The 16,018-nt window shown below is 45.0% G+C and overlaps 1 protein-coding gene across 1 annotated transcript in view; it reads left to right on the forward strand.

The window, feature by feature from the left end:
• Nucleotides 1–16,018, forward strand: part of LOC143133862 (RNA polymerase II elongation factor ELL-like) — a 33,223-nt gene that overhangs the window by 13,516 nt on the left and 3,689 nt on the right. The window contains exons 3-10 of the mRNA XM_076293776.1: nt 8,258–8,379; nt 9,557–9,717; nt 10,860–11,158; nt 12,140–12,273; nt 14,050–14,146; nt 14,539–15,046; nt 15,427–15,493; nt 15,681–15,852. Of these exons, the coding sequence (XP_076149891.1) occupies nt 8,258–8,379; nt 9,557–9,717; nt 10,860–11,158; nt 12,140–12,273; nt 14,050–14,146; nt 14,539–15,046; nt 15,427–15,493; nt 15,681–15,852 (1,560 nt within the window). The remainder of the gene's footprint in view (nt 1–8,257; nt 8,380–9,556; nt 9,718–10,859; nt 11,159–12,139; nt 12,274–14,049; nt 14,147–14,538; nt 15,047–15,426; nt 15,494–15,680; nt 15,853–16,018) is intronic.

A 16,018-nucleotide genomic window follows, 5' to 3' on the forward strand; every position in this document is an offset into this window, starting at 1 on the left:
GTCTTAGATCAGACATGGCGTTTGAGAAAATAATGCGTATAAATTAAGCAGTGACACTGACATAGCTGAAAATCTAAAAACGTTAACAAATAACAAATGAGACATGGATTCTTATGTTTTAAGGTGTGGTAAACCCAATTATGACATTGCCATTACTGTAAAAGGTCAAGGTCATGACCTTTAGGCATGGTCAATGACATTTTAGCACAGATTGCATCATTCAAGGCCAGGGACAATATTGACAGGCTGGAAGAGACACTGACAGGCCGTGGAACATCCCATAGGGTCAATGGTATAGCAGTGCAGCCTCGGATGTTCGGTCCTGAACTGCCTAGACCAGCTTGTGATGTGCCCAAGAGCAAACAGAGAACTGTCTCTGTATCTTTGCCAGCTCTGCCAGTGTATTCTGTGGGAACTAGGTGTGGTCCTCCAACTAGATCCTATGTTGAGATCAAGACAGATATCTGTGCTGATGCTTTGAAGAATAAGTTCTTATGGTTGCTATGCAGACTGCACTCTGCCACAAATCGAAGCGTTCCTAGCTGGACAGGTTACAACATCTTAGCATCAAACTCTGTGGATGTTATTCCCAGTGTTGTCAGCTATCGTCCAACCATCAATGCCCCAGCCACCCAGATGGCAACTGTTCATGAGATTCTCCTTCAAAGTAAAAAAAAATCATAACTTCCTTACACATCAGCAACATGTCAGTTGCCTTTGATCAGGCTCCCTACTGTAAAGTTACAGAAATTCTGTGGGCACATAGAGACAGGTTTCCCAACATTGTGCCAAGACTTGGAGTCTTTCACACCATCTGTATGTTCTTGGGTGTGATTGGGAAGCGCTTCCAGGCTGCAGGCCTAAGGGACATATGCATTGAATCTGGAGCTGTGGCTAAGGGATCTGTCATTGGTATTTTGGATGGCCATAAGTACAAAATCATGTATGAAGCCCTCCTGAGGCTAGTCTGGAATTGGTTTTCCCAGTGGCTCACAGAGAACCATCCTGATGCCCACGATCTCCTAGATCAGGGATTCCCAAACTGTGGTACGCGTACCCCCGGTGGTACGCGAGCTGCTTCTAGGGGGTACGCGAGATGAAAAGGGCTATGGCGGACAGGTGAAAAATGAAAATTTTAAATCTTTTGTAATTAATTAATGAATAAATACATAATTTCGAATCAGGTCATAATGATAGGGGGGAAGGAGCAAAGCTAGGAGTTATTTCAGATGGGCAAGAAAGGTAACATTAAGCTAGGCTTTACATTTAACAAACTAAAGGTAGCCTTTCTAGGCTGTATAGCCTAATGTTGTCCAAACGAATACATCCTTGTCAGGCGTTGCTGTAGGCCTATTATAAGATATTGTATGTGGATGTAGTTAGGCTACTATGACCAAATGCACCTAAAACCGGGAAATGGACAAATATTGTCAACGCGGGGGGGGGGGGTTACGTTTTTATGTGTTGGATGGTGGGGGTACGCGAGCCGAGTCGGAATGTAGGCGGTGGTACGCGGGGGGAAAAGTTTGGGAACCGCTGTCCTAGATATCCTGCCCCTAGACTTGAGTGTCTTTTCTGAGGGTATATCATCAACCACTGTAGAAGAATCACTTGACCGTACAGTCTTTCAGAAAGGTCCATCAGTACTTCTGTGAATTCCTGCAGCATCTCAGGTCTCAGCAAGGTCCACTGGCCAGCTTCTGGATGTCATATATTGACATGGTGGAGGTTGTACTAAACCTTGTGAGGGCATCACGTGAAGGAAACTGGGCATTGCACATGGCTAGCATTCGATCAATCATCCCCTGGACCTTTGCCTATGATAAGCTGTGGGGCAGCCGTGGCCTACTGGTTAGCGCTTCGGACTTGTAACTGGAGGGTTGCCAGTTCGAACCCCAACCAGTAGGCACGGCTGAAGTGCCCTCGAGCAAGGCACCAAACCCCTCACTGCTCCCCGAGCGCCGCTGTTGTTGCAGGCAGCTCACTGCGCCGGGATTAGTGTGTGCTTCACATCACTGTGTGTTCACTGTGTGCTGAGTGTGTTTCACTAATTCACGGATTGGGATAAATGCAGAGACCAAATTTCCCTCACGGGATCAAAAGAGTATATGTACTTATACTTATACTTAATCTGAATTATGCAAGGTCCCTCACTGCTTACTACTCAGAGATGAGCCATATTGAACATGAGAAACCAGATCTGTACATGTTTCTCTGTGAAGGTGGCTTTTCGGCCCAGCTGAGTGCAACAAACACATTTGGCAGGGTTCCGATTGACCAGACCCTAGAGGAAACTGTCAATCGGGACACTCAGACAGCTGGAGGCACAAAAGGGTTCAGCTTGAACCCAGCAGCTGTCTCAAGATATTACCTTACTGCTAAGTACAAAAGCACTTACCTGTCTATATTGAAAAGCTCCCTGGGACTCCAACAAAGTGACTGTTCTCACAAGGACCTTGGACAAAGAAAAATTGGCAAAGACGAAGAACACATTACAAGCACTGTGGATCTGTTCCATTTGCAGGTGGTGAGTCCCTTGTTTCTCTGTCTACTAGAAGTACAGCACCAGCAGATGTTGCCGAAGACCTTCTGAATTCACACACCATTGGCAAGAATGCCTACAGAACCTTCTCTGCTGAGCGTGTTGAGAGTAATCCTCCTGCAAAGCAGTTCCATGCACCACTCTTCAAGATGAAACTGAAAACGTTCTCCTCAATGCAGGGAAAGGCAAAGACATGCAAAACTGGGAATAAAGAAGTTATCCTCAAAGCTGATAATCGAATATTTGCCCAGATGGTACTGATTGCACAGAGTAGACAGCTCAACCTGAAGGAGGTGTTATCTCATCCCCTTGAACCACTTCTGTGGGCTCTTGCTTCACCAGATGGCAATGTGAGGAAGACTTGCAAATCCTCACTTGCTAAGCAACTGCTCAAGTTCCCATGTGTTGCTGAATCATTGCCATTAAATTCCACCTGCGTAATAGGCACTTGTTCAGAAGCTGAACTGTGATGGCAAGACATTTGCTGATATTGCAGACTATGCCTTTGTAAGGCCCGTCTTTTGCTCAAACCTTTTGCATTTCTAAAGAATGCCTTTTGCATTCAATTCAATGTGTGGATACCTGTGTTTGATCTGTATTGCCTTTGCTGGCCATGGCCAAAGATCCCCAACACCCGCTCATGCATAAAGTGACCATTTGCTCCTTGTTCTGGCCCCTCTACTGAGAGGGTAACTACTGAGCCTACTTGATGTCTTATGGTGAGATAGGCTAACCTTATTATCATACAGTATTGCTCTGTAAATATGTGTTGTGAATAATACATTCATGTTTGGTCTTGAATTAATACTTGTTATGTGGGCAACAGTCTGATCATGGTTTCGTTACAATGAAATTTATCTGTGCATAGTTGTAGACTAAGAATTACACTGTAGCATAAAGTTATGATATCCACCTGGGCCACACCCATCCAGACAACAAAGGCTCTGATGAGTCGGGGGTGGCCCAAGTGAATGATAAAAGTGGAGGCTCTGGTCCCCCTAGTATCTTCTTCTTTCCCATCTTGGTGCTTTTTTCCCATCTCCTCTTCTTTTCCCATCTTCTCTTCTTTTCCATCTTGGACCTCTTCTCTGGGTCTCTCTCTTTTTCCCCCTTTCTCTCCCTCTCCCTTTCTCTCTCCCCCTCTCTCTGTCTCTCTCCCCCTTTCTCTATCTCTGGGTGTGTATTGTTTTATCTGGTGTATCTGTTGTCAAGTTTACCTCTGTGAATTGGTTAAGTTTTCTTTGTTACCATTTGCTACTTTGTTACAGTAGACCATGTGAATTTACTTGTACATTCAAGTGAAGTGATATTGGTTACATTTACCTTAAGGCTTAATGCTTAATAAATTGTTAATTTGCCTACCAATAGTATATCTTCAATTCTCGTAGTGTGCCATGCCATTCTCCTATATAGCTGATAAACTAGTTAGGCTACTTGGTAATTGATTGGTGATACAAATTATTAATCAAATGGAGTCAGATTAACGAGTATGTAATAACATCATTGCCATTTAACTCTTCACCCTATTTGTCCACACAAGCTCTTTCAAGCGAGGATAGCCTATAGCTCGACGTCTCTATGTTTCCGAGGCTATATATAATTTCTGAGCGTCTTACACCTTGTCCACTGTGCTAGCTGAAGCAAGTCACAGCACCCGTGTTGACATTGTTTTTGATGTATATAATGAGGCTTCTATCAAACACATGGAGAGAGTGGCCAGAGGTGCAGACTCAGGCACAGAGGTCAGACAGATCACTGCAGGGCACAGAGTTCAGCAATGGAAGAGATTCCTACAAAGCAACAACAACAAAACAAATCTTGCTACCTTCTTGCTCAAAGAGTGGAGCAAAGAACAGTCTAGAACAAGACTCGGTGAAAAGGTTCTGTACACTACAACCAAAGATCAGTGTTACAAGCTGACCCAAAAGGGAGTACACAAGGTAGCAGACCTGTCGTCCACTCAGGAAGAGGCTGCCACACGTATGCTAGTCCATGCTTGCCATGCTTCAAGGACTAGTCACAAATCTGTCATCCATGTGTCTGATGACACTGATGTCTTGGTGATAAGCCTGGCTACCAGTGACTCACTCACATGTGACCTGTTCCTGAAGACAGGGACAAAGAATCGCACCAGTTACATAAACATCTCACAACTCGCTCATGGTCTGGGTTCACAGTTGTGTCAGGCTTTGCCTAGTTTACACGTATACACAGGCTGCGACACTGTAAGTGCATTTGCAGGTTGTGATAAAGTGTCAGCCCTAAAACTTCTTCAGAAGAATTAAAACTTCTGTGAGACCTTTCAGAGGGTTGAGGCAGACTGGACAATGACACCTGAGTTGTATGCAGCCTTACAGGAGTTAATGTACAGCTCCAAGTCCAGAATCACCAACATCAATGAAATGAGGTATGCACTTTTTTGTGCAAAGAAAGGCATAGAATCCTGGCAGTTACCTCCATGCTCAGATTCTCTCAGGAAGCACTGTCTCAGAGCTAACTATCAAGGTGCTATCTGGAGAAGATGCCCTGAGAACAACCCTGAAGTTCCTTCCCCAGTTGAGCATGGGTGGTCTGGAGTGGACCAAGATGGTGACTTGCAGCTCTCCATAGACTGGTTCAACGTCTCCATTGGTCCACAAGCAGTACTTGAGTTTCTGTCCTGCTCATGCAAGAGGGACTGTGGGCTAGTCCACACGTACCAAACTGATCTTTTTTTCCTGGAACCGTATCAAGAATATTTGCGTCTAAACGGATCCATCTCAACACGACTCAACACGTTACTTCATATCCCAGGCCTATAGGTGCCACTGTTTCTGTTACAGAAATTGACCAAAGCTTGCGCGCTGTAGGCTATACAAACAGACAGAATAGGCTACGACGAAAATGGCTAGTGCAAGGAAACCAGAATTGTTTGTGTGGACTATAGTGAACTGTCAACTGTAAAACTAATAAACTTCATTTTTACGGTTTATGAATGGTGCAGTCCCGTCCTTTATTTGGCTAACGCAGGTACTAGGCTACCTTCGTTAGTAACAGTCAATACTTTTGCCTGCATCAAATCGCGCATTTGCATTCAGTGCGCATCTACCATAGGCTTAACATGAGTTCTAAGTAGTGTTGCACGGTGTATCGATACTAAAAAGGTATCACGATGCCTTCACGCAAAAAACGATACGATTTCCGACGTTTTTAGAATCGATACTTATAAATAATAACGTTCTGCTGCGTCTGTGTTGAACTGCTGCTCTCATTGCTCCTTGCACGCATCTAGGCAAGTGGGCGTGTCAAGCAGGCATCTCTGAGTGAGTGAGTGCGCAGCTAACGTCAACATAGTTCTTTGCCGACAGTACTCTGCCTTTGCCTTGTGGATAAAACAAAAGGTGAAGTGAAATCTGGAACTATATGGGATACATCGGGAATAGTGAAGGCAAGCCATCAGGGGGAATAGTGAAGGCAAGCAATCAGGTACACAGAGGCCCGTTTGTAAAATATGTTTCAAAGTCATTTATAAGCAGTAGCCTAGGCTACGCATGGCTAAACACCTCGCAGACATATCCCAGCATTTTTAAAGAGTTCAACGACAGGTTAACGAATATGCTATAGATAACACGACTACATGGTTAGTGCCAAGTTCTTCTCTTCTGCTTTAGTCTAGCCTAAGTGAAAAGAGTATGGTTCTCTGGGATAAAGCGAACCTTCCTTCATCAATGAATTTTGACGAGACATAACGAGGTAGGCTAATCATTTTGACGAGACATAACGAGCTGTAGCCTAATCATTGGGTGCTAACTTGATGAAAGCGCAATGTTCACGTCAGAATATCATTACCATAACTTGTAAACAATCTATTTCATGTTCGGTCAGTACTAATTTGTCATGGCATGTAGACTGCAATTTGTTCAATAATTATTGCCCAGATGTTGGATAGGCTACCCGAAATGCGCTAATTAAAGCCCACAGCATATTACCACCAAAGCGTGTTGAGTAGTCCTGATAACAATAGCGGCTTATTGTTACGTGGTAGCAAATCATGTTATCAAAGAAATAGACGTAATGTAGGAATGCACACAGATATATTGCGACAGGTAATGGTGTAGGCCTATCTGACGAAGACCTGAGTGGTTGGAACGTCGTACTTGTACACTGGGCGCAAAGAAGACTATCTTCACATTTTTCCCTTTGCAACTCTCAAAGAAATCCCATGAACACGGGAAGGCCTAGGGTAGCCTATACTGTACATCAGATGGCCTAAAGATTAGGCCCCTCTGCATAGCATTCAGTGATTTGCATGCAGTAATTTCAACACTGACCTTGATCTAGCCTATTTTGGCTATTTAAAGCTACTTTATTGCCAAAACACAATGTAAATGAACTATAACAAACAATAAAGGAATTAATCACACAAAGTAGGCCTACTATTTTACTGACTATAAAAAAATAATTATTATGTAGGAAGTTTAGAATTTTAGAACCCAGAATTGACCTGCACACTACAAAAGTGCACTGAATTCAACACAAATGACCCAATACACTTGGAGGAGGTATGAGTCCTTTCTTTTCCAGATATCTTAGGATTTCACCGTAGTATCGTTTCAGTATCGAGCATCGTGATATTTATGGCAGGTATCGTATCGAAGTCATAATTTTGGTATCGTGACAACACTAGTTCTAAGCGTCTTTGTATGCTCATATCTGACTTCACTGGATTATGAATGCATTTATTTCTGTTGTAAGACATGTAAAATAAATGAATGACACCGGCACTATGCACAAATTAATTTAAATTTACCCTGCACTTCCCTAATAACTTCTGACTAATTCTCTCGCATCACTGACAGTAGCTAGAATGCATCAAGAAAACACAGGGAAAACACTGTTCAGTCCACCAAGTCATGAGCTATTGGCGCTGGGCAGCATCAGTTGTGATATTTATCCTACTGAGTGTAATCGTAGGTAATGTCATGTATGAAAACTAGTATTGTGACATCATCAATACACAAGTATGTGGTTTTGCCGAATCAGATAATATGGGTAAATGATACATTTTCTGAATCCTTAGGGTCATGCCAGTATTTCAGTGTTTGGATTTTGTTTCTCTGATGCTCCCTGGTGCCACAGGATTAAAAGACAAAAGATGACTTAGGCGGAAATGGCAGGAAAATGTGTGTGATTAAAAGTTTGAAGAGCTCCAGGGTTGGCTGTACTTATCCAAAATGTTCACAAAAGGATTTAAATGAAAGCTCAGAGTCTCCCCTTTAAAATGATACCAAACATAACAAAATAAAATATTCCAATATGTCCAATATAGATTTTCAGCTATGTCAGTGTACTGCTTGATTTATACGCATTATTTTCTCAACCTTAGTTTACATTATGTGTGATAACTCAAAACAGCTACTCTTGTCAGATGGCCATCATACATCATTGAAAAGCTGGCTTTCCAGGCTTTCAGAAAAGGTATGTTAGCCTTTGCCACTTTTTCAGTAACGACCAACCCCTCTGGCTAGATAGATAGATAGATAGATAGATAGATAGATAGATAGATAGATACTTTATTGATCCCCAGGGGAAATTCAAGAATTACTCACGGAATTACTCACGGGCTCACGGACTTAATAGTGTCACAGTGCCGTGTGACTGGCTGGCCACATTTGTGTGAAATAATCTGTGTATGATTCTGTCCGGCCTAAACCCAATTATTTTATTTAATTGCAGAAAATCTCCATACCTTGTGGCCAGACCTCGGAAGACTATGTGACGTTCACCTTCTACCTGTCCCATGTGGGGCGGGACAACCCTCAGGGAAGCTTTGACTGCATCCAGCAGTATGCCACATGGTGAGGGGGGAAACAGAAAGCGTCTGTGCACCTGGATTGGCTGCTTTTCTTGTCATCACCTGATCAGTCTGTTATCAACTCATCCAGTCAGTCTGTACTTCACGTGACTTCTGTACTCTTCAAGTCAGACAGACACACACACACACACACACACACACACACACACACACACACACACACACAGTCATAAACACTCATCGTCAAGGCCACTTGTGTTATTGATAAATCATTGACCAAAAGCTTTGCAAACAGAAACAGTGCTGTACAGGATGCTTTGGATATGTGCCACTGTCAGCTGTAGCGTTGCAACCATAAACACAGGCGCTGTCCTCGCAGCCAGATCTGCCCGCCAGATAGCAGAGAAAACACGACCGCCCCCGCACACTACGCTAGCCGCCTACACCATTTCAGCCCTGCTAACGTTAGTTACGCTTCCAGCCTTCATGTGTGAACAGCATTCTGTGACGTGGTACCGGCTGTGATGGAGTGTCTTTAAAAAGCATCTGGGCACTTTCCATTCATCCCGCTATTTAGCAAAATGCTTGGAGAAAAACATACATTCCTTTGGAGTACATCAATCCAAATATTTTCGTCCTCATAATCCACTTCATGCCGAATAATCCGATGGTAAACACTGGGAATGCAGGCATTTGAAAATGTATAAAGGCCTATTGATGAATAACACTGCCTGCATATACCCATCATCTGCTTCATATAATCTGATGGTATACACCGCCTGCATGAGAATCGTCCTGTTTATGTAGATTGTAGACCTATAAAGGCTTATTAAGTGATATTCATATTCATATATCCATATACCTTGTTGTCTTTTTTTATGAGTAAAACCATAAAGGGGCATTCACACCAAGAACGATACCGATACCGATAACAATAACTATAACCATAACGATAAAAGTGTCCACACTGACCAACGATAAGTAAAGTCTCTCCTTGTGTTAATGAATGTGATGGCTAAAATATGATGGGTTATGATTGGCTATTAGCTTTTTATTGTTCTCAAAATCGCTCTGAAAGTGATCCCCAACGGTATTGTTCTTCATGTCGTTATCGTTATAGTTTATGTGTGAACGTCGTCATTCATATTAACAAGAACGATATTTGTTTATATTTATCGTTATAGTTATCGTTCTTGGTGTGAACTGTGTGCCCTTTGCAGTGATGGAGCTGTTGAGCTTGACTGCCGGGGCGTGATCCAGGACAAGATTACGGTGAATGCGACGGACGACTCCTACCAAAAGGCCCGGCAGAACATGGCCCAGGTGGAGGAGGAGACGCGGCGCCGAGGCGCCATCGTCATCAAGCAGGGCCGATACATGAGTAAGAGACGCGGTCCTGTACACTCATCCACACATAGGAGGGGACAGCTTACTGACACTACAGACACAGCAGACGCACCTCCTCCCTTACACGTCTGTGATGGATTGGGTTGCGTTCGTGTCTGTATTGTTGCTGTTTGTTCAGTTGTGTCTGTGGTGCGTCTGTATTTTTGCTGTTTGTTCGCTTGTGTGTCTGTGGTGCGTCTTTATTTTTGCTGTTTGTTCGCTTGTGTGTCTGTGGTGCGTCTGTATTTTTGCTGTTTGTTCGCTTGTGTGTCTGTGGTGCATCTGTATTTTGTCTGTTTGTTTGCTTGTGTCTGTGTTGCTTTGCGTCTGTATTGTTGCTGTTTGTTCAGTTGTGTCTGTGGTGCGTCTGTATTTTTGCTGTTTGTTCACTTGTGTGTCTGTGGTGCGTCTGTGTTATTGCTGTTTGTGTTGTGTCTGTGTTTCCACACTGTGTGGTGCGTTGCTGCTGCACTATGTTGCACTGTGTCTGTGTTGTGCCGTGTGTCTGAGTTGCTTGTGTTTCCTGGGTTGTTGTAGCTTAACGAGACTCTCAGTCTGTCCCCTTGATCTGTGGCAGCTTCCAGCCTTGTGCCTCTTTGTGGCTGCAGTGTTGTAATCTGAACCTGTGGCCTACCAGACAGCAGATGGAGTGGTGTGTGTGTGTGTGTGTGTGTGTGTGTGGGCACAAGTGTGTGCAAAATTGGGTCTGACTGTGTGCCAGGGCCAGTCTGTCCCTGTAAGCCATTTCCTGTCAGAGGCATTTGTTATGGAAAGGCTAGAACAAACCAGCACTGTCCTCCTGGGGCTGTCAACAAGAGCGTACCTACTGTTAATTTTCAGTCGCTTTTAGTCATCATGTCTCCAATCTTCTTTACACATAGTGAGAACAAAAAAAGTAACCCGTGGCTAATTAAATGCTCACTGGCTTACTGTCTGAATTCTAATGGTTAGGAGCTTGTTTGTGGTTCAGCTTTGCTGTGTGTGTGTGTTGCATGTTGCATATAGGTTAGATTCTGTTAGTGAGATGTGGTGGATTGTTGCTGGATGGTGCTCTTTGGATGTATGCATGTGCATAATGTTTTTTAGCCTTTAATCCAAGCCACGTGTAACATCTAAAGTGTGTGTGTCTCTACATAGGCAAAAGAGTCCAAATCCGTAAGCCGCCAGCCGGCCTAACTGATGTGGTGGCCCCTTCCCGACGCGTGTCTCGGCCTGTTCTCATCTCCAGCAGCAGCAGCAGCAGCAGCCCGAGGCGGCCCGGGGGTCTGCTGCGGCCCCCCCAGGAGAAGGTGAAGGTAGCGGGGCTGCCCGTGCGCGAGCGCCTCACCCACCTGCTGGCGCTCAAGCCCTACCGCAAGGCCGAGCTGATCCTGCGGCTGCAGCGAGACGGCCTGGCCCCGCAGGAGAGGGACACTCTGGACGCACTGCTGACACAGGTCAGACGAGACACACACACACACACAGATGCTATCACTGATCACTCACTGCTGATAACCACCCTCTGATAACCTCCCAGCTGCTGTCTGAGCTGAGCCAACACACACACACACACACACACACACACACACAGACTCCAGAGGATCTGGCTCTGCTCTGCGGTGGGTCTGGATCAGATGTGGCAGGATGTGGCTCCATCGGGACCTGATCTCTTTCCTGTCTGCTACATGTCAGAAACTTCTCCTGCATCAGATTAGATGAACATGTGCTGTGCTCCCTGACACCGGGACATGATGCACATAGCCACTAAGTCTAGTTTCCACGGAGCACTGACAAGTGGAGAATCTGCTGAGACATGCAGGGCGGTACAGAGAAAGTCTGATCAGGCACTGTGGTCCACCAGTAGAGAAAGGCCTCCTGTGCATTCTCAGAACGTTGCATGCTGTATACATGGTGTTAGGATGTTATCTGATGTACAGCACTTTGGTCAGTGTATGCTGTGTTTAAATGTGCTTTATAAATTAAATTAAATTTACTTACTTACTTTCTTACTTACTTAAGAAACAGCTGGATACACAATGGAATTTAAAGTACAAATTAAGTTGTATTGGCATTGTCATTCTCCTTGTGTTCCAAGTGTTCTTAATCTTATATTAAGATCAAAAAATCTATTTGGTATTGGCTTTAGTGTAAAGAGACTTACCTAGCATTTTCTTGTAAGATCATTTTGGCTTGATTTAATAAGAGTTTGACTTATTTTAAAATCTTAGTCTTTAAAGTCAAACTCTTATTAAATTAAGGTAAAATGATTTTATGAGAAAGCGCTAGGTACAATACCAAGTAGATTTTTGATCCTATAAGATTAATAACAATTGGTTGGATAAGCAGTTTTTGCAGTGCATATTCCAGTGCAAGTTCCTGTGTCGCAAATGATGACTAACGTTTCCTGACGACTTCTGTGTCGTTGCACATGTACGCAGGTGGCTCATCTCAGTGAGAAGGACAACACGTTCACACTCAAGGATGCCCTGCTGAAGGATGTGCGGAAAGACTGGCCAGGCTACTCCGAGGGAGACCGACAGCTCCTCAAGAGGATCCTCATTACCAAGAGCAGGTCAGACTCCCTGGCTGAGATAACGCCTGAAGAGGCTTTCTGCAGAATGCGGCCGCGGCTGCCAGCTAAGCACCTGGGGGTTTGGGTGTGTGTTGTCTGTGTGTGTCAGGATGTCAGGTGCCTGGAGAGGGGTGTGTGGAAACTCTTTTTTTAATTATTATTATTATTTTCTCTAAATTCCATGCCATATGATCTATTGTTGAGACGCTGTGGAATTTGAAGTCAAAGTTGCTCAATACTTCAACCATGGAACTTTTGTAATTCTATGGATTCAACAGTCTGCAGCAGCAATTTTTCTCATTGTGAGTGTGTTGACATAAGAGATCAAATGGCCAAACAGAGTGAATCACAGCAGAATTGGTGATAAAATCAACTGGCTCACAACTGTCATCTTTTCGATAGCACCCTCCTAGGGTACAACTTCCTATGAAGGGCTTCCACTGCCATGGGAAACCTGGAACAAAATATCAATTCCCAAAGCAGGAACAATTGTTTTTCTATTAATGCTGTGATCACTGAGCTGTTGCATTCTTGCAGTCTTTTCTATGCGATTTCAGATCCACAAAACTGTAGTGTTAAGTAGTTTTCTCTCCGACTCTGAAGTAGCCAAGGTCTTACAGTCACATAATGCTGCATTCAGGCAGGTCATGAGCTTCTTTTTAAAAATAGGCCTTAGATATGTTTGATTAGATGCAGTAACTGAGTATGTGTGAATAGTCTGAATGACTGGTGGTATGTTGCAATGTCAGTGAGGTAGCATTGCTCTGTTGTGGACCATCTAATGTCACACACACACGGTGGAAATCAGTAAATCACTCACTAAAGCATAGCTGGTGATGCAACTCTCACACGAGCACATGTTCACATGTTCAGCCATGTGTGCTGTTTCTGTGCCCACAGTATCTCTTGGCCTCTGATCCGAGATCAGATTCCCCGTCCCTAACGCCCCTCAGCCACAGCACTATCACCTCCACGGCCACACTGATCTGCTCTCAGCAGTGGAGGACACAAGCTCCTTGAGCCGTTGCTGTCTGGCAGACGGCCAGGCCTTCTTTCTGCCAGCTGTGTGTGTGAGCGAGAGAGAGAGAGAGAGAGAGAGATAGAGAGAGAGTGTGTGTAGAAGTCTGAGTTTGATTTTGTGTGTGTGTGTGTGTGTGAGAGAGAGGGCGAGAGGGAAAGAGAGCGACAGAGTTTGTGTGTGTGTGTGTGTGTGTGTGTGTGTGTGTGTGTGTGTGTGTGTGTGTGTGTGTGTGTGTGTGTGTGTGTGTGTGTGTGTGTGTGTGTGTGTGTGTGTGTGTGTGTGTGTGTGTGTGTGTGTGTGTGTGTGTGTGTGTTCATTAGTCACTGCTGTTATAGTGAGAGATGACCATGTGTGTGCCCCGTGCGTGTGCACGCCGAAATGTTCCGGTCAGGCAGGACGAGGTGAGCTGTTACGGGAAAGCTGAAAGGGGGCTGCCTCTACCTCTGACTCTGACTCTGACATAGCCTCTGCCACTTCCCAAACCACAGCTCTAGATAAACGATCAGCACGTCATAAAATCAACACTGGCCTGCATCCAGAGAGGGTTCACAGGAAATGAGTTGAAACTAAAGGTGTTTTTTTTTTTCATGTGTATTTGCTTGTTTGGGTTGGTTACCATCATTGTGTGGATGGTTGATGAACACAACTGAAATCTGGAAGACAAATCTCTCTCTGATCTGCTCTGTCACATTCATTGAGTGAATGAGCAATGGGACTGTTTTGAAACTCTGCCTCTTTGTTCATGTGTGCAACAGGAAGTTGGGTCAGGTCCAGAATCTTCGGTCATCACCGGCGACAGTGGAAGTAACAAGGAGCCCACAAAGGGAGCAGGCTAGCTCATCACCCTCACAGGTGGGCGCACCTCACCTACTCATGGTCCCTCATGGTCTCTCATCCATCTCCCTCTTTCTCTCTCACTCTGAGTTTCATTTTCTCTCTCTCTCTCTCTTTCATTTTGTCTCTGTGCCATCTCTGGATCTACAACCATCTGTTTATCTTTCTTTGTCTCTCTCTCACTCTCTCTCTCTCTCTCTCTCTCTATCTTTTCTGTCTCTCTATCTTTTGTCTTTTTCTCTGTCTCCCTTGCTCTGTGCCCTTTAACTGCCCACTGTTTGTTTACCAGAGAGAGAGTATAGCAGAGAAAATGATATGTTAGTCAAACCAGGTCATGACCGTTGACCACATTGTGTTATTTTATTTCCATGACCTCACTTCCTGTACCCTCTGAATATCCCTATATGCAGAAACGGCCATTGCCTGACTACATTGACCCTTTAGCCAATAAGAAGCCCCGGATCTCCCACCTCCTGAATCGCGCTCAAGTAAATGGCGGGCTGTTGCAGGAGAGAGAGGCCAGCCCCGTTTCCACGACGACGGAGCCCCGTGTCCCCAGTCTGGAGCTCCCGCGCCCGTGCGAGCCTCTGTCAGATGTGAGCAGCGACTCTACGCCCAGCGGCCGAGACGGCGAGGGCTCGGATGCCGTCGCTGCTGCAGTCAGCGCAGCCGACAGACTAGGGCCCACGTTGGCCGTCGGCACGGCGACACGGCCCTCCCTTCCCCCGCCCCCACCCTGCCAGCCCGCTGCGGCCACTCCCACCACCGTGCACAAGAGCAAGAGCCGGAAGAAGTCCAAAAAGCACAAAGAAAGGGATCGCGAGAGCAGACGCACGAAAGACAGACATGGAGCGAGAGGGAGGGATAGGGAGACGAGTACTGAGGACACGAGGAGCCATGATCAGGGGAGAGGCCCAGGTAAAGGCACAACTGCACAACTTTCCTCCTGAATATACACAGACAGACCTTCCACTATAGGCTCAGTCCAGCCATTTCCTGTTGTGGTTTAGGTGGTGGATATTTTCTAAAATAGTTTGTGGTGGTTCAATCAAAATCCCCAGCCTTGTGTGCTTGTATTTTGTGGGTTGTTGGTGATGGCAGCTTCTCAGCAGGCTTGGCTTGATTTATGGGTAGTGGAGTTCTGACTCCACCTTGTGGTGAGATAATGACGAGACAAAAAGACCATCAATCCATAACCATCCTCAGACATTCTAAGACCGCAGTAGTTGTAGTGCTCAAAGTTTTTTTTAGTGTTGTTCAATATAAGTGATTGCTTCTATTTTTTTAACCTCTATTAGATGTCAATGGCGCATATGAACACTCGAGTGGTGCCACGGAGATGTTGGACCCAGAAGACTATTTAGAGTAAGGGCCATTTTACTGCCATAAAACCCTTTCCAGTGTTGATGCAGCAAATGCATTTGTGATCAGACCTGCTGAACCAGAAATAATGAAAACATCTGACATTTTGGGTTGAAAGAATGAACAAACAGTTGCTAACATTTGTGTGTGTGTGTGTGTGTGTGTGTGTGGTGGTGGGGGGGTTGTGTAGGAACTACAAGTCGATTGTTTCCCAGGAGCAGCGTCAGAGGTATAAAAACGACTTCAATGTAGAGTATAATGAGTACCGGGCCCTGCACTCCCGCATCGAGGGGGTGACGCGACAGTTCACCGTGCTGGAGGCCCAACTCAAACAGCTGCAGCAGGGCTCCGACCAGTATCAGGTAAAATCCCATGCCCCCGCCGCCGCTGCCAACACTTAATAAAGAAATAGGAGGGTGCTGGGAGTTTACCTTGACATACGGGAAAAACAGGAGTGTTGGCAGATACAGTGCATACGAAAAAGTATTCACAGCGCTTCATTTTTTCCACATTTCGTTATGTTACAGC

This window comes from Alosa pseudoharengus, unplaced genomic scaffold, assembly GCF_046254945.1.
Source record: "Alosa pseudoharengus isolate Yale_2024_CS ecotype anadromous, Long Island Sound unplaced genomic scaffold, YU_APseudo_1.1 YU_APseudo_1.1_scf_2, whole genome shotgun sequence".
NCBI lineage: Eukaryota > Metazoa > Chordata > Actinopteri > Clupeiformes > Clupeidae > Alosa > Alosa pseudoharengus.